General features: G+C 41.6%; 1 protein-coding gene and 1 non-coding gene across 9 annotated transcripts in view; both read left to right on the top strand.

The window, feature by feature from the left end:
* FAM120C (family with sequence similarity 120 member C) overlaps positions 1-18,741 on the top strand; it is a 96,823-nt gene that overhangs the window by 17,600 nt on the left and 60,482 nt on the right. For 5 of the 8 annotated variants that reach the window (XR_010727825.1, XM_066249357.1, XM_066249358.1 and 2 more), the window contains exons 2-3: positions 10,600-10,846; positions 12,075-12,157. Coding sequence is in view for 4 of the 8 variants with exons in the window: in XM_066249357.1 (XP_066105454.1) it covers positions 10,600-10,846; positions 12,075-12,157 (330 nt within the window). In the remaining 4 variants the exon portion in view is untranslated. Of the gene's footprint in view, positions 1-10,599; positions 10,847-12,074; positions 12,158-18,741 lie in introns of those variants that run through there. The other 3 variants (XR_010727827.1, XR_010727826.1, XR_010727828.1) reach the window with 2 other exon arrangements.
* Positions 16,349-16,455, top strand: LOC136317936 (U6 spliceosomal RNA). The gene has a single exon (XR_010727926.1). It is a non-coding gene; the product is annotated as a U6 spliceosomal RNA (small nuclear RNA).

Raw genomic sequence — 18,741 nt, 5'->3', positions numbered from 1 at the left:
CACTCCCCCCACACACACACACTTGGAAAAAAGAAGAAGAAAAGTCTTGATATTTTTTAATATAAATTGATTAAAATTAGTGAATATGACTACATGTATGCTTCTGCAAAAGTGTTTACTGTTGGACTTAGGAAGCTTCAGTTTGAAGTAGAAACATTTTACAAGGATTTAAAGCTGTTGTGTCACTCCTTTGGATTCACTTTTTGTGCAAAAATGTTCAAAATGAAATGTCAGGAACTAGTAATTTAATATTGTGGTTTGCACCGAACACAGTTGAATACTTCACTTGGTGAGTCACTAGATTCATGTTATGGAAATCTGCCCTAGTCAGTGTTGGGATCCAGCCAGTTTGCTCTGGTTCAGCAGAACCAATACCTAATTTTCTGTTGAGTTTGGTGAACTGGTTGTTAAAATAGCACTTGTAATCAGGGTTCTCTCTAAAGTGGGCACCTGGGCAGCCCCCCAATGTGGAACTCACAAATATACATTCTAAAGGAATGGGATCTTACCCCTACAGTGAAAAGATGGTTAAGGATAAATCAAATACACAGCCGACGGTGCTCAGATAAAAGCGAAGAAAATTGCAAGTGAGGACACCAATCAAGAAGGAATACGGGCCTGACCTGTGGTGGCGCAGTGGATAACGCGTCGACCTGGAAATGCTGAGGTCGCCGGTTCGAAACCCTGGGCTTGCCTGGTCAAGGCACATATGGGAGTTGATGCTTCCAGTTCCTCCCCCCTTCTCTCTCTCTGTCTCTTTCTCTCCCTCTCTCTCTCCTCTCTAAAAATGAATAAAGAAGAAAAAAAAAAGAAGCAATATGTAAATATCTTAAATAACAGTTTTATTGCTTTTTGTCAGGTATTACTTTATACTTTTTCATTAATACTTTTAAAACTCTTATAATCTAGTTTTGTGTACCTCTTTTATTGTTTTTATTTAAGTATTAAATGCATGAATAAATAAACTACCTTTTGGTATATCGTTTTTTTATACTTAAAACGGTCATTAGGGCAGAGAACCAGTTGTTAAATTATTTGAATCCCACCACTGACCCTGTTATATGGAGATTGATTGGCTTAGTTGAAGCATGGTACTGAAGATACTGGAGAAAAATGACTTAGGTATCCAAAGGGCATGTGGCACAGCAGTAAAGATTGAGATAAAATACTTGACCTGTTTAGTTGCCATTTCAACTCATCAGGTCACTTTGAATTAAAGCAGGTTTGTTCAGAAATAACTTCACAAATACACTGCTCACAAAAATTAGGGGATATTTCAAAACGAGTATGAAGCAATAAAATATCCCCTACTTTTTGTGAGCAGTATATGTGGTTGTAGTCGCTCATTCTAGCAAAATTATGCCTTTGGGAAACTCATTTTCCAGGAGATAAACTGGCTGGCTTTTCTTTGCCAAAATTGGTTTCCAAGAAATGAAATCGAAGCCTGAATTACATTCCCAAAATTATGGAGCTATCTGCTGAATTCCAGAAAAGGCTCTGACATTATATTTTATGAAAATGAACCAGTATTGTTCAGTTAGCCTTTCTCAGTGTTCATGGTGAAAAAGAAGAGCTACAGTGGAGATAATGAGTAACTGTTGTTGTGTGGTACTGAAAGTGAAGCGTGATGTCATTGAAATACCAGAACTCTGCAAATATCTGGGGGAGCAGTTACCTTAAATATAAAAAACACTGCAAAATGTCAGTCTGTGTTTGGAAATGCTTGCATTAATAAACAGCTGCTTTCCATTATGAAATAGGGATAAAATTAGTCATTCCCAGTGAACGGGTTCAAGGCTAAATTCTTCACTGCACATTATAACACAAAAATATAAGACATAACACTGATCTCCTGATACATAAGAAAGGCGTCAGACCGCCTGTTCCAAGTCAAAGGATAATAAATCACAGACACAAACGTAGTGATTAAGTTTTTGTATTTGTTGACTTGTGTTCTCAATTTTGAACCTAAAAATATAAACGGCAAGATTTTGCACATTTATATTTTTAACGTTATAGCTTAGTAAAAAAAGATTATATTATTGGCAGTTGATTTTCTTAACCCCCTTTATTCATTTATGTTAGCTTTCCAGCTCCTGGAAACATGCAGCCCCTGGTTCAAGGATTCCTAGAAATTTCTTGCTGTCATTTTCCTCTGCAGTTCCTGTCTTCCTTTCTGAGGTAACCCAAAAGCTCCCTTGGGCCTTCGTATGCCTTTTATTCCTAAGGATACCGTTCATCAGGGCTTCTGAGTTTTCAGTCCTGAAGATTTGCTTTGGGCAGAACAAGTGCCTCTCTAGTATCTACGTATCTCAAATGATTTCTGAAGACCTTCAGGCAGTAGTATTTACCACAGACTTCATCCCTGCAGTATAAACAGGCTGTGACTTATTTCGTAAGCACTTTTGCAGAGCCTTTGTGCCGGGTATTTTATATAAGTGATTTTTTTTTAATAGAGGGAGAAAGGTACAGACAGGGACAGATAGAAAGGGAGAGAGATAAGCATCAACTTGTTGTGGCACCTTAGTTGTTCATTGATTGCTTCCTCATACGTGCCTTGACCAGGGTAGGGGAGGGGGCTCCAGCTGAGCCAGTGAACCCTTGCTCAAGCCAGCGACCTTGGACTTCAAGCCAGTGATCTTTGGGCTCAAGCCAGCAACCATGGGTCATTTCTGTGATCTCATGCTCAAGCTGGATGAGCCAGCGCTCAAGCCAGCAACCTCGGGGTTTCGAACCTGGGTCCCCAGTGTCCCAGGTCGATGCTGAATGCACTCCATCACTGCTTGGTCAGGCTGTATAAATAATTTCTAAGTCTTACAATTAGGTAGGAATTAGCAAAATCTCCATTTTATAGATGAAGAAGCTAAATGACTTACCTGACCACCTGAAATTGAGCATAGGTACAGTGGATGTCAAAGTTTCTGCTATATTCACTGATTACAAAAGTTATTTTCAAAGTAGAGTCTCTAGCCCATAGATGAGCCCCAATAGATTTAAAAAATATGTTTTCCTTTTGTTCTCACATGTGACAGGCAGTTTCACTTACAGAAATAGGCTGGCTCCTGGCAGCCTAAGAATAATTAGGAGTACTAAGATGGGATATTCACACATTAAAATTAGCACTTTAATAGCCTTTACTGAACACTGGATCCAGCTTAACTGTGGAATTTAATGGCAAACATTCTAACATGCCTGTGTATGTAGATAATTGAAATTCATACAGGAAGGAAACTTTGTCAATGTTACCTTGAGTTGGCTATGGTTTTCAATTGCTGCAATTCTTACTTTTTAATTCTACATTATTTAGTTTCATGATTGTCAGTTTAGTCTCTTAACAGTTGTTGAAATCCGTAGAGTGTTATAATGAAAATTTGCATCAACAAGAATTTTGGTCTGTTTTTCCAGTTTAGACTTCAAGGCAGATAGGCCTTACATTTGACATAGAAACCACCTGTGTTTCTTTTCTTTTCTTTTTTTTTCTTTTTTCTTTTTGTGTATTCTTTTGAAGCTGGAAACAGGGAGGCAGTCAGACAGACTCCCACATGCGCCCGACCGGGATCCACCTGGCACACCCACCAGGGGGCGATGCTCTGCCCATCCGGGGCGTTGCTCTGTCGCGACCAGAGCCAGTCTAGCGCCTGAGGCAGAGGCCACAGAGCCATCCCCAGCGCCCGGGCCATCTTTGCTCCAGTGGAGCCTTGGCTGCGGGAGGGGAAGAGAGAGACAGAGGAAGGAGAGGGAGAGGGGTGGAGAAGCAGATGGGCGCTTCTCCTGTGTGCCCTGGCCGGGAATCGAACCCAGGACTTCTGCACGCCAGACCAACGCTCTACCACTGAACCAACCAGCCGGGGCGAAACCACCTGTATTTCTATTGCTAAAGCACACTTACACATAATCTACCCCTATCCTTTTTTTTCTTTCTTTCTTTTTAAAATAAAGATTTTATTTTTTTAATTTTAGAGAGAAAGAGATATTGAGAAAGGGATGGGGGAGGAGTGGGAAGCATCAACTTGTAGTTGCTTCTCATGTGCACCTTGACTGGACAAGCATGAGGCTTTGAACCAGCAACCTCAGCACTCCAGGCTGATGCTTTATCCACTGTGCCACCACAGGTCAGGCTCCCTCCCCTTTCTTAAAAGGTGATATTTGTCATCTCTCATTTCTTTTTGCTTTGGAACTGAACTGGTGGAGAAGATGGACCACAAGGCCCTGCATGAATCACACCAGTTTGGTATATTTAACATGGTAGATGGGAGTGAGGCTAGTATCCCAACAGAATTTGAGATGAGCTGGAGGAATTCAGATAATTGCAGAGGTCAGAAAGCAGTAGTGCATCTGGATTAAGCTCTTTTTATGGTCCAAGCAGGATTCTAGAGACTGGATGTAACTGAAATAACAGGCTCATAATCTAGTTATTCTTTATGGCCATGTGATTCTTGTATTTATAAATTGATCTGAAGTTCGTGTATGCTCGGTTCCCAGTTGCCTTTATTTGAAAAATGACAGATGGAGAGAGTTCTTTTATTTATTTATTTTTGTTTCTTTAATAAGTGTGTAGTTCTTTTTATTCATTTTTAGAGAGAGAGAAGGGAGCAAGAGCAGGAAACATCAACTCCCATATGTGCCTTGACCAGGCAAGCCCGGGGTTTTAAACCGGAGACCTCAGTGTTCCAGGTTGACACTTTATCCACTGCGCCACCACAGGTCAGGGCAAATAAGTGTGTATTGTTTCTAAGCAAGCAAACAATTTTTTCTAACCTAGAATAGACAGTTTTCAAAGCATTACTTTGTTAAAATGGGCATAGTGAATGATAATTTGCACTATATTTAATCTAAAAATCCTGCCAAAATCAACATTTTTTTTTTTTTTTTTTTTTTTTTTTTAGAAAGAGACAGGGACAGACAGCAGACAGGAAGGGAGAGAGATGAGAAGCATCAACTCATAATTGTGGCACCTTAGTTGTTCATTGATTGCTTTCTCATATGTGCCTTGACCGGGGAACTCCAAATGAGCCAGTAGCCCCTTGCTCAAGCTGGCAACCTTAGGGTTTTAAACCTGGATTCTCAAGCGTCCCAGGTTGATGCTCTAGCCATTGTGTCACCACCTGGTCAGGCCAACTTGATATTTTCCTTTAAGCATTGTGCTATCCTGCTGCTCTTTAAAGATATATATATTTTTTTCCTTTTTACCCATCCTCTCACCCCTTTGGCAAACATCAGCTGTTTTCTGTATCTGTGGGCGTGTTTCTGTTGTTTTGTTTTTAGATTCCAAATATAACTGAAATCATGTGGTATGTGTCTTTCTCTGTCTGACTTATTTCACTCAAAATAATATTCGCCATGTCCATTCATATTGCAAATGACAAGCTTTTATATTTTTTATTGCTGAGTAATATTCCATTATATATGTGTGTATGTGTGTTTGTATGTATAAATGTCTATCACATCTTTATCCATTCATCTATAGACAACTGGGTTGCTTCCATATCTTGGTTATTGTAATAATGCTGCAGTGAACATGGGGTGCATGTGCCTTTTTAAATGAGTGCTTTTGTTTGCTTTGAATAAATACTTAGAAGTGGTATTGCTAGGTCATATGGCAGTTTTATATATTTTTTAGAAATTCCCATACTCTTTTCCATAGCAGCTGCACCAATTTACAATCCAACCAACAGTGCGCAGGGGTTCCGTTTTCTCCACATCTTGACCAGCTCTTGTATTTGTTGATTATTTTATTTTATTTCAAGTTACAGTTGACATATAATATTATATTAGTTTCAGGTGTACAGCATAGTGTTTAGACATTTATATAGCTTATGAAGTGATGTCCCTGATAAATCTTGTACCCATTGATATTTTTTTTTCTTTAGCGAGAGACAGACACGAAGGGAGAGAGAAGAGAAGCATCCACTCGTAGTTGTGGCACTTTAGTTGTTCATTGATTGCTTTCCCACATGTTCCTTGACTAGGGGGCTCCAGTCAAGCCAGTGACTCCCTGTTTGAGCCAGCAACCTTTGAGCTCAAGCCAGAGACTGTGGGGTCATGTCTGTGAGCCGTGCTCAAGCTGGCAATCTTGGGGTTTCTTTTTTATTTTAAAGATTTTTAAAATTCATTTTACAGAGGAGAGAGAAAGAGAGAGAGGGAGAGAGAGAAGGGCACGGGGAGGAGCAGTAAGCATCAACTCCCATATGTGCCTTGACCAGGCAAGGCCAGGGATTTGAACCGGTGACCTCAGCATTCCAGGTTGATGTTTTATCTACTGCGCTATTACAGGTCAGACTTAGCCAAAGAAATCTTGAGGAAGAACTAAGTGGGAGGTATCATGGTCCTGATTTCAAAATATACTACAAAGGTACAGTAATCAAAATAGTATGGTAGTAGCATAAAAACAGACACATAGATTAATGGAACAGAATAGAAAGCCCAGAAATAAATCCTTGCTTATATCGTCAGTTAATCTAAGATAAGGGAGGCAAGGATATACAACAGTGTAGATAGTCTCTTCAGTAAGTGGGAAAACTGGGCAGATACATGCAAAAAAAGAGCATTATTTTGAAGTCAGACCTGACTTCATTACATATTTTTGCTAAAAAAAAAAAAAGAGGAGGATAGAGGGGTGTTAATGATGACCTATTTCACAGGGTTAGAAGAATAAACATGTCTTAAGTTGTTTAGCCCAGTGCCTGTAGTGAGATATTAATTATTAGATTGTCAGTTCCATAAAGGTAGGAGTTTGGGACTCTTATTTACTGCTGTATCCCCACACCCAGATCAGTCCCTTGGTATATAGCAGTTTCTGGCTCAGTAAATATTGGTTACAAGTTGAAACGGTTCATTGGTTCCCTACTCTGTGCAAGTATTCTATGCACCAGAGATATAGCAATAAACAAAACAAACCAAGAAATCCTGGCCCTGGAGCTTACATTTTAGTGATTAATACTTCTAGTTTTAATAGAAAATATTCTTCAACAAAATAGTTCTGAAAGAGCCAAATGGTAAATAAAATGGTGAATATGAGCTCAGATGGATGAGAAAATAGGAGCATCATTCCTGCCTGATTATTTGGTCCAATTTTCCACTTATCCAAATCATGATTTAGGAAGTACAATTTAAAAGGCACTGCTTTTGACTATTTGTAATTGGAAGTGACACATTAAACTTCTCAGGGAGCTGTGCCTGTGACCATGGTATCATGTCTGTGATCCCATGCTCAAGCCAGCAACCCATTGCTCAAGCCAGTGACCTCGGGGTTTCAAACCTGGGTCCTCAGAGTCCCTGGTTGATGCTCTATCCACTGTGTCACCACCTAGACAGGCTCAACTATTACTTTCTTTAAAGCTCAAATGTATTTCTTTTCCACTTAGTTGTTGGTGTATGTTGTTTAATTTTTGCCCAAGTCATTTGAATCTGGAAAATTGCAAGGCTGCCAATGAAACTGGATCAGTTTGGACCAGGTATTGGAAGTCATTCTGCATGGTGGCAGTAGTCATCACAGATGGGGAAATGGAGCCAGGGAGGGTGCAGGGCTATTTTAAGAGGCATTGTTGCCTGACCTGTGGTGGCGCAGTGGATAAAGCGTCGACCTGGAAATGCTGAGGTCGCCGGTTCGAAACCCTGGGCTTGCCTGGTCAAGGCACATATGGGAGTTGATGCTTCCTGCTCCTCCCCCCCTTCTCTTTCTCCTCTCTCTCCACCCCCTCTCCTTTCTAAAATGAATAAATAAAAATAAAAAAATTAGAGGCATTGTTGCTGGAAGGCTTTATCGTTGTCCTAATCAAGATTTATTGTCATCAGCCAATTTGAGGTGAAGCACAGGTTTGTGCATTTGAAAATGCTCTCTGGGTCATTGTAATTTACATTCCTAGTGTTATAAGAACCACCAGATTAGTTAACAACCACTAGTCCTTGGTTTTCTGAATTGAAATCACTTCGATGGTGGCATAATCAGCTTTAGCCCAGATAAAAGTAATGTATCGTAGTTGAAAGAGCATGGACCTTGGTGTCAGTCTGATCCAGGTTTCTGTTTCTCGATTCTGTGGCCCTGAACATGGCATCTCACTTCTCCAACCCTCAGTTTTCTCATATAAAATTGGGCTTATAAAGCCTACAGGGTTAGGTTGTGATGATGGGGTAGAATATACCACACTTAGCATTATGCCTGGTACAGAGTAGAAGGATGCTCAGTCAGTGACTTGTAGGAGAGATGTGCTGGAAGAAATGATCACCAGGGGGCAGCATAAAACTCGACTACCCTGGCCCATCTAGAGTTAGTCATAAATCTAGGCTTAAATATGTTGCAGTGCAAAGTAAGGATTTTGGGTTCCATTGCCTGGATATCAAACACAAACCTTGCTGCTTACCCATGTCTCTCCCCTTGTATGACTTGATATTTGTCTTGACTACCTATTGTGACTAGACTTTCTTTCCATAGCCTAGTAAAGCTTAATGCATTGAAACTCCTATCAGACTCCAGAAAACTACCATTCCTTTATAACTTAAGTGAAGAAATAGGTCAGTTGGGTTCAACAACATTATCGATATCCACAGGCTCTAGAGCCAAAATCCAGATTTAGCTCCTTTCAGCCATGTGACCCTAAGGATAATAGTGTAAAATGGGTATAATAATAGTTAAGGCCTCATAAGATTGTTTTTAGTATTAAACGAGTTAATGCATATAAAGTACTTGGAACATTGCTTAGCACATTGTACCTGTTCAGTATCTGTTAGCTATTATTATTCATATTACTGTGTTCCAGTTTATTTGGGAGCCAGGAATACAGAGACAAAGTCTCGCTGATCAAGGAAGTTGGTGTGACGGAACTAGTGTGCAGATTGTTTCATTATGTTCTAAGTACAGCTACAGAGGCATGCATAAAAAGGCACTTAATGGTCTATGTCTATTACATAAAAGATAGGCTCTCCAGGAGGAAGCCTGACCTGAGGGAAAGTGTGCATGCTGGCATCAGATCAGCCAGGGTTTCAGTCCTGTCCCCACTCACTCATTGTGTAACTTTGGGGGCAGCCAACTTCTTGCACTCTTAGTTTTCCCAATTCTAAAAGTAGGGTGAAGTTTCTGACCTCCACATGTTGGAAGTGCTCTTAGATCGCAGGACTGCCATCTAAGAGGCTCCTAAGAAAGCAAAGATTTTTTTAAAAGAGTTAGATGAACTTAGATTCAGATTTTAGCTGTATGTTGTTTAACCTTTCTGTGCCTATTTCCACGCACAAGTTTTATATTATGGCTCAGAAAATTCTACAGATTCTGTCACTATTCTTGTCTATAGGAGACAAACTGTCAAAAATTAAAGTGAAAACTTATATACAATGTTAATTTCAGTGTTCTTTTAAAGAGACTTGGGACTCAGTTTCATGAAAGGAGTCAAAAAAGACTGGGCGTTTGAACAAACATAATTCTGCTTGCATTTGCAGGAGAGGCTTTTTTTTTTGAAGAGTCTTCTGTTCAGTCTCATATAATCTTTTTATTTTATTTTTTAATTTATTGTATTTGTTAGAATCCATGGGAGTCCGAAAGACCAGAGTAACAGGCTTTATTGAAAGGAAGAAAGGAACCCTGCCGGGCACTTCTCCCGGGGAGAAGAGCACCGGTTACAGACTAGGGGCGAGTTATGTAGTGTTTGGGAGAGCCTGAGGGGATACTGAGGCAAAAGTCCTGGTATGTCTGGAATGCTCCTCCTTGGGGGGCTTCGAGCATGTGGGTGTTGAATCAAAAGTCCTGGTGTGGCCCTGGCCGGTTGGCTCAGTGGTAGAGCATTGGCTTGGTGTGCAGGAATCCTGGGTTTGATTCCCGGCCAGGGCACACAGGAGAGGCGCCCATCTGCTTCTCCCCCCCTCCCCCCCTCCTTCCTCTCTGTCTCTCTCTTCCCCTCCCGCAGTGAGGCTCCATTGGAGCAAAGATGGCCCGGGCGCTGGGGATGGCTCTGTGGCCTCTGCCTCAGGCGCTAGAGTGGCTCTGGACGCAACAGAGCGATGCCCCAGAGGGGCAAAGCATCGCCCCCTGGTGGGCATGCTGGGTGGATCCCGGTTGGGCGCATTCGGGAGTCTGTCTGACTGCCTCCCCGTTTCCAGCTTCGGAAAAATGAAAAAACAAAACAAAAGAAAGTCCTGGTGTGTCCAGAGCCCCTCCTTGGGGCGGCTTGTCAGCTTTCTGGAATTCTTCTGTCTCAGGGTCAATAGTCCAGTAAGGGTGAGGTCTGACACATAAGTGGAACATCAAGAGGGTAGTTTGGAATCTATCAGTATTAACATGGATTCAAGTGTCCCACTCAATATAACACCCTCACCCACAAACAATGTACCTCCCATTACACCCCGTTTACACCCTCCGTCTGACTCCCTCCCTCTGGGATTTGCTGTCCTGTTATCTGTATCTGTGTTATTTATATATAATTTCACTAATCCCTTCACTTTCTCTGATCCTGTCTCCCTATCCCCCTTCCCTCTGACAGCTGTCCTTCAGTCTCATATAATCTTAAGTTTCAACAAATTATGCAATTCCATTAGTTACTAACCTTCCTGACTTCTAACCAAATATCGCTCAGCTTCTGTTGCATGACCTGTTCTTCTCTTCTTCCCTCCTAGGTCTTTCAGAGCCTTGAAGACCACCATTTGGAAGTGGTGGCTTTTTTCAGGGAAAATGGCTTCCATGGCCTTCTTGCCCATGACTCCGAGTATGCTCTCTACAATATTCCCTTTTACTACAGTTCCCATGCTCTGAAGCTGAGCTGGAATGGGAAGAACCTCACTACCAACCAATTCCTGATGCAGGAGGTGGCCAAACAGCTGGGCCTGAAGCGGATGAGTTTTCCCATATTTGCTGCACTGCTAGGTAGGTAGTCCAAAGAACAGACTCCATTGATTAGTTGAGTTTCCCCTTCCAGCATTAAGAGATGAAGACCAGAACCATTTACCCTATCGCTATTGGATTTATCTTCTGAAAGTCCTCATACCAAATACTGTGCTTCTGGGCTTCTAATTAAAAACTTAGTATGTTTGCCTTATGAATTAATACAGGTTGTTCCAGAACATTATTTTAATTCGTGTGACCTCTTTTGTTATATTCCATAACTACTTTATGCAGAGTACTATCTTAGGCCACCTGTTTTCTAGCTCTAGACAGCTTTGGTTTCCCACTTAGAGCATTTCCCCAATGTCTAAAGTTAGATCCAGAACAAAAATTATTGATACTCTTTTTGCTTCTGTTGTGCTACCATTTTATAATGAAATTTTCCAAACAAGCAAAGTTGAAACAATTTTGTAGCGAAGATCCTGTATCTACCTCCTGTTTTCTGCCATTAACATTTTACTATACTTGCTTTATTATACATCTATCCATTCTAGCCATCTGTCTATCTTTTAAAGACACATTTCAAAGTAAATGGCAGAGAATTGATTGTTTTAAGTTAGTTTTCCAAGTATTGACAGTGTGAAGGTTAATATCTTGTCTCAGGTATGAACTTTATTTATAATCCCAAAGGAGCTGCGTTTAGATAATCTGATAGATCCAGCACAAGTGTTGAAATTAGGCCTTGGGCAAGTCATTGAAGTTATATCTCCCTGGTTTTAGTCTCCCCCTCTGTGCAATGGAATAATACCTCATGGTGTTATTGATAGGGTTAAATGCAATAAGATATATAAAATACCCAGCACTTACTAGGCAGGCAGTAACTGGTGGTTGCTATTAAAAAAGACGGAATGACTACGTAATAAAAAATAGCATGGACTTTGGAGTCAGACAGTCTTTAGCTTCTTATCCTGGTATAGACACTTATTAACTATGCCATCTTAGGCTACAACCAAACTTGTCCAACCCTCAGTTTCCTTATCTGTGAAATGGGGGAAATAATTCTACCATATATGGTTATTATGAAGATGATACATATAATGTATCTGATACATAGTACGTGATCAACACGTAGCTGCGTTAGTCGTTACATTAAGAATGTCTACCTATGTGAATTATTTGATCATTTTTCTCTCCCAGAAGCCCTTTCATGCCCTAGAGGTTCTAAGAAAACACATTTATACAGTTAATAAGTTACAAATGTACTTTATAGGTAACCACATTCTCCCAGATGAGGACCTGGCTGCTTTCCACTGGAGCCTCTTGGGACCGGAACATCCTCTTGCATCACTTAAGGTAATGTGCCCCATTTCATCTGTATGCATCAGTGCCTAGTGGACATCAGCTTTTGATTAGAGTTTTCACAGAATAATTTTTTATAGGTTTAAAATATTCCAAATACTTACAAAAATTTATAATTATGTTAAATACCCTTTTTTTTTCATGAGAGGAGGAGAGATAGAGACAGACTCCCTCATGCGCTCCTTACTGAGATCCACCTGGCAACCTCCATCTGGGGCCGTTGATTGAATAAACTGAGCTGTCCTCTCAGCGCCTGAGGCCAGCCTTGGACCAGGCAAGCCACTGGCTGTGAGAGGGGAAGAGAGAGAGAAGGGAGAGAGGGAGGGGAAGAGAAGCAGATAGTGGCTTCTCATGTGTGCCCTGACTAGGGATCGAACCTGGGATGTCTGCACACCAGGGCGATGCTCTACCCACTGAGCAAACTGTCCAGGGCTTGTTCAATGCTCTTTAAAAAAGGAAAAATTTGCCATGGCCAGATAGCTCGGTTGGATAGAGCATCACTCTAGAGCACCAAAGTTGCCAATTAGATCCCTGATCAGAGCACATTCCAGAACAGATCAATGTTCCTGTCTTTGTCTCTCTCTCCCCCCTCCCATCCTCTCTTACTAAAATCAATAAATTTAAAAAAGAAAAGGAAAAACAGTCTGACCGATGGTGGCACAGTCGATAGAGCCTAAACCTAGGACACTGAGGTCCCAGGTTTGAAACCCTGAGGTTGCCGACTTGAGTGTGAGGTTGACGGCTTGAGCCCAAGATTTCTGGCTTACCTGACAAGGTGGTGGTGCAGTGGATAGAGTGTTGGACTGGGACGTGGAGCACCCAAGTTTGAGACCCTAACGTCACCAGCTTGAACCCAAGGTCGCTGGCTTGAGCAAGGGGTCACTTGCTCTGCTGTAGCTCACCGGTCAAGGTACATACGAGGAAACAATCAATGAACAACTAAGGTGCTACAATGAGGAATTGATGCTTTTCATCTCTCTCCCTTCCTGTCTGTCTGTCCCTATCTGTCCCTCTCTCTGTCTCTGTCACACACAAAAAATTGCTGGCTTGAGCAAGGGGTCACTGGCTCAGCTTCAGCCTCCCACCCCCCCATCAAGGCATGTATAAGAAGCAGTCAATGACAACTAAAGTGATGCAACTGTGAGTTGATGCTTCTCATCTCTCTCTCTTCCTGCCTGTCTCTGTCTCTCTGTCTCTCTCTCTCCTGCTAAAAATAAAATAAAATAAAAATAAAAAGGAAAAACTCAGTTTTCCACCTTCTATGTTAGGGAAAATCCAGTTTTTTATCTTCCTATGTCTTTCTTTCCTGTGTGTCTCTTACTTTCACACTGTTACCACACTCCCACAGAATATGTCACTTCTGATACTTCTGGTCACCAAATGTGTGGGGGTTTTCCCCACATGAAGCACTGCTCTGCAATAGCAGACGGGTATTCTACAGTTGAACTCGATTTTGACACACTATCTACCTGGTGATGACAACAGATTCATAGCTTAAGAGTTCATTCTCACAGAACTCCTCCCCCACACACATACAATTGCTTCTAACCTGTGCTTACAATCTGTGCTTCTAACCAAGCCATTGTAGATCGGTGGTTTCCACAACCCCCGACCCTTCGATTTGATTAATTTGCTAGAGCAGTTCACAGAACTCAGGGAAACTTAGTTAAATTTACCGGTTTATTAAAGGATATGATAAAAGATGCAGAATGAATAGCCTGATGAAGAGATACATAGAGTGAAGTCTGGGAGGATCTCTAGCTCAGGAGCTTTTGTCCTTCTAGAATTGGGGTGCCTCATCCTCCCAGGGTGGATGTGTTCACCAACCCAGAAGCTCTCTGAACCCCACATTTTGGGGATTTTATGGAGGCTTCATCATAATAGTCATATTGATCATTAACTCCATTTTCAGCCCTTCTCCCTTCTCAAGAGAATGGGAGTGGGGCTAAAAGTTCCCAGCTTCTAATCATGGGTTAGAGTTTCCGGTGGCCAGCTCCTATCTAGGAGCCTGCCCAGAGTCACCTTAGTAGAACAAGAGATGCTCCTAGTGCTCTTACCACTTGGGATATTTCAAAGGTGTCAGAAGCTCTATGCCAGGAACTGGAGGCAGAGACCAATATATATATTTTTATTGTCTCACACCCTCAATATCTTAAGGATTTGTACAAATCTGTGAAGAAAGATACTAGTACCCCAATAAATGAACTGATGGGCCTGACCTGTGGTGATGCAGTGGATAAAGCGTCAACCTGGAAATGCTGAGGTCGCCGGTTCGAAACCCTGGGCTTGCCTGGTCAAGGCACATATGGGAGTTGATGCTTCCTGCTCCTCCCCCCTTCTCTCTCTCTGTCTCTCTCTCTTCTCCCTCTCTCTCTCCTTTCTAAAATGAATAAATAAAAATACAATTAAAAAAATAAAATAAAATTCTAAAATAAATAAATGAACTGATGAACAAAGGACAGAAACAGGCAATTCACAAAAGGAAATACAGTTGCCAACAGTGTGACTAAGTGTTGAACCTCACGAGCGATGAGGCATGGAAATTAAATGAACAGTGGGATTTTTAAAAAAGGTTTTATTTACTGATTTTACAGAGAGAGGAGGGGTGTAGTAAGAAGTATCGACTCATAGTTGCTTCACTTTAGTTGTTTGTTGAATGCTTGTTGTATGTGCCTTGACCTGGCAAGCCCAGGGTTTTGAACTGGTGACCTCAATGTTCCAGATCGATGCTCCATCCACTGCACCACCACAGGCCAGGCCAGTGTGATTTTTTTTAACCTAATAGTAAGTAAATATTTAAAAATTAACATACCTTTTCTATTGAGGCTATGTATGGTGAGACTGATACTCCGTACACTTTTGGAAGTAGGGTAAGTTGGTGATTATATTATATTTCTCTAGTGCTTTTACTCTCCTAGACAACTATTTCACACCTTTCCTTCTCTCCTCAAGCCTCTAATGCTCCCTCCTCCTTGCTTACACTCTCAGCTCATGACCTGGCTTCCTATTATTGCACTGAGAAAATTGAAGCCATGGGAAGAAAACTTTCACCAGCTCCCACCCTTTCGTCTTTTCTCTTGCATGCATCTGCCTCCTGTGCCCAGATGCTCTGCATGCCTCCTGTTAACTGTGGAGGACCTGTGCATGATCCTACCGAGGGCCAGCCCCTCCACTCTTACGCTAGGTCCCATCCCCTGGAGCTAACTTCAGGGCATCACTTCGTCAGTTTTCCCCTCGTTCTTCTGCATCAGTTCCCCTCTCTGCATTGGCTCTTTCCCGTCAGATACATAAGCATGCATGCATCTTAAAAAATAAAACAAAACCTGATCTTGACCTCGCTCCCTTCACCCAAGCTACTACTCTGCATTTCTTCTTCTCTTATGTAAAGCTCTCCTGGAGAATTGTCTATATATACTTTAACGTTTACTGTCCCTTTTCCCTGTTCTCTCTTCAATCTGCTTTGCTGAAATTGCTCTTGACAAAGTCACCAATGACCATAAATCCAATGGTCAGCTCTCAGGTTTTGTCTTACTTGACCAATAGCTGTATGTGACCCAGGGGCTCACTCCTTCTTTCACGAAATGTGTTCTTTACTTGGCTTTAAGGACACTACTCTCTTTTGGTTCCTTTCTACTTCATTAGCTGTTGCTTCTGTCTGCTTTGCTGCTTCCCATCTTCTTCCCTACTTTGGAATGTCCCAGAGTCCTGTCTGCAGTCCCTTTTCTTTTCTGTCTACAGACACTGCCTTGGTGATTGATTACATGTCTCCAGTGATGACTCCTAAATATATGTCTCCAGCTTTGACTTTCCGCTTGAACTCCAGACTCTAATATGACCTACTAAATATGTCCAAATGGAAACTTTTGATCTCTCCCCTAAATCTGTTACTCCCATAGCGGTCTCCATTTTCATTTATGGCAACCGCATTCTTGCATTTGCTCAGGCTAAAATATCTTGGAGTCATCCTTGACTTCACTCTCTCTAACTCCCCATATCTCTGTGTCAGCAAATACCATCAGTTTTTCCTGCTACTATACTCTGGTCAAGCCACCATCCTTTCTTGCCTGGATTATTATAATAGCTTACTAACTGTTGGTCTTCTGCTTGCACTCATTCATGCCACTCCATTCCCCAAAATCTATTCTCAATACAACTGTCAGAGTGGTCCTTTTAAGAACTGGCTCAGTGCTCGCTTCGGCAGCACATATACTAAAATTGGAACGATACAGAGAAGATTAGCATGGCCCCTGCGCAAGTATGACACGCAAATTCGTGAAGCGTTCCATATTTTTTTGGGTGATGGGTATGCAACATAATTGAACGACAAGATAACCTGGACATGTTATCTTTGAATATATGTATCCTGATTTATTGATGTTGCCCCATTAAAAAAATAAAATTATTTAAAAAAAAAAACTGGCTCAGATCATGTCACTTCTCTATTCAAAATTCTCCAGTGGTTCTTTATATTACCCACCCAGTCTTTTCCATTGCCTACAAAGCCTTGTACTGTCTGACCCTTTTCCAGTTCTGATCTCACCTTTCCTTTTCGTTTGCTCTTTGAACCTTTGCATTTACCATTTCTTCTACTTGGAAGGCTTTTTTCTTCCACACACATACACTCACTTGCATTCCTTAGCCCCTTCTACTGCTTAGATTTTCTCCCTAACACTTATCTACACCAAGCACTCTATACATTTTACTCCCCCCCCCCAAGTGAGAAACGAGGGGCGGCAGACAGACAGACTCCCGCATGCGCCCGACTGGAATCCACCTGGAATGCCCACCAGGGGGCGATACTCTGCCCATCTGGGGCATTGCTCCGTGACAACCAGAGCCATTCTAGCACCTGAGGCAGAGGCCATGGAGCCATCCTCAGCGCCCAGGTCAACTTTGCTCTAATGGAGCCTTGGCTGTGGGAGGGGAAGAGAGAGACAGAGAGGAAGGAGAGGGGGAGGGGTGGAGAAGCAGATGGGCGCTTCTCCTGTGTGCCCTGGCCAGGAATCAAACCCGGGACTTCCACATGCTGGGCCGACGCTCTACCACTGAGCCAACTGGCCAGGGCCTACATTTTATTTATTTTGTTTATTTGATTCCCTTCACCCTATCCCAACACACCTACACTAGAAGGTAAACTTCTATGAGGGCAGGGATCTGAGTTTATCTAGGCTGTGTCTGTGGTGCCTACAACAGTGCCTAGCTCACAATAGGCAGTAAATATTTGTTCAAGGAATGAATGGCACAGCCCTTTGCCTAAAACCATTTATATAAAAAGCCTTTAAGTTTATACCCTTAAAAAAAGTTTATACCCTTGTATTCAGTAATTACTGTTTTAGGAAGCTTGTAATTAAATAATTGGAAAATGGACAATAAATCATACTTGTATTTTATCACAGTATTAAAAATCTTTAAAAATACTTAAAAATTTTTCAAGCATTACAAAATTAGAGAAAATAACATAGTTATATAGTGAGCTACTATTGTGATATCTTCCAGCTCCAACAGTTATCAAGATGTAGCTACAGGCCCTGGCCGGTTGGCTCAGTGGTAGAGCGTCGGCCTGGCGTGCGGGGGACCCAGGTTCGATTCCCGGCCAGGGCACACAGGAGAAGCGCCCATTTGCTTCTCCACCCCCCCCTCCTTCCTCTCCGTCTCTCTCTTCCCCTCCCGCAGCCAAGTCTCCATTGGAGCAAAAGATGGCCCGGGTGCTGGGGATGGCTCCTTGGCCTCTGCCCCAGGCACTAGAGTGGCTCTGGTTGTGGCAGAGCGATGCCCCGGAGGGGCAGAGCATCGCCCCCTGGTGGGCAGAGCATCGCCCCATGGTGGGTGTGCCGGGTGGATCCCGGTCGGGCGCATGCGGGAGTCTGTCTGACTGTCTCTCCCCATTTCCAGCTTAAGAAAAATACAAAAAAAAAAAAAAAAGATGTAGCTACACTTGCTGGGGTTTTTTGTTGTTGCTGTTAATGCATTTTAAAGTAAGTTCCATACCTTAAGTCATTTTACTCCCACATTCTTCAATATGCATCTCTAAAACATACAAGCATTTTCATACATAATCGCAATGTCATTATTACTCCTAACAAAATTAATGACAACTTCTTGTTATCATCTTAATATCCAGTCCATTTTTGGATTTTCCTAGGTATCTCAAAAAGACCTTTTTGTGGTTACCTTAAATCAGGATGTAAACATGGTCCACATATTATAACATTACTTTTAATAGCAAAACCTTGGGAACAGCCAAAATGTATCATGAAAGCAAACTGATTAATTATGGCACTGTCATAAAGCAGTGGTTATTTCTGTAGTAGGATATGGATAATACGATTTTATCTTTCTTTAATATGTCTCAATTTTTTCCAAGTATTCTGTACTGAAACGAACTATTTTTTTTATTTTTTAATTAATTTTAAAAAAATTTTAAACATCTTATTCTTTTAAAATTTGATTGACTGATTTATTGGTAGGGTTTAGAGAGGTAGGGGAGAGAAATGTCGATTTGCTGTTCCACTTAGTTATACATTTATTGGTTGATTCTTTTTACTTTTTTTTTTTTTTACAAGGACAGAGAGAGGGAT

The sequence above is a fragment of the Saccopteryx bilineata genome, chromosome X (assembly GCF_036850765.1).
Source record: "Saccopteryx bilineata isolate mSacBil1 chromosome X, mSacBil1_pri_phased_curated, whole genome shotgun sequence".
NCBI lineage: Eukaryota > Metazoa > Chordata > Mammalia > Chiroptera > Emballonuridae > Saccopteryx > Saccopteryx bilineata.
This window is presented reverse-complemented; position numbering and strand designations above follow the sequence as displayed.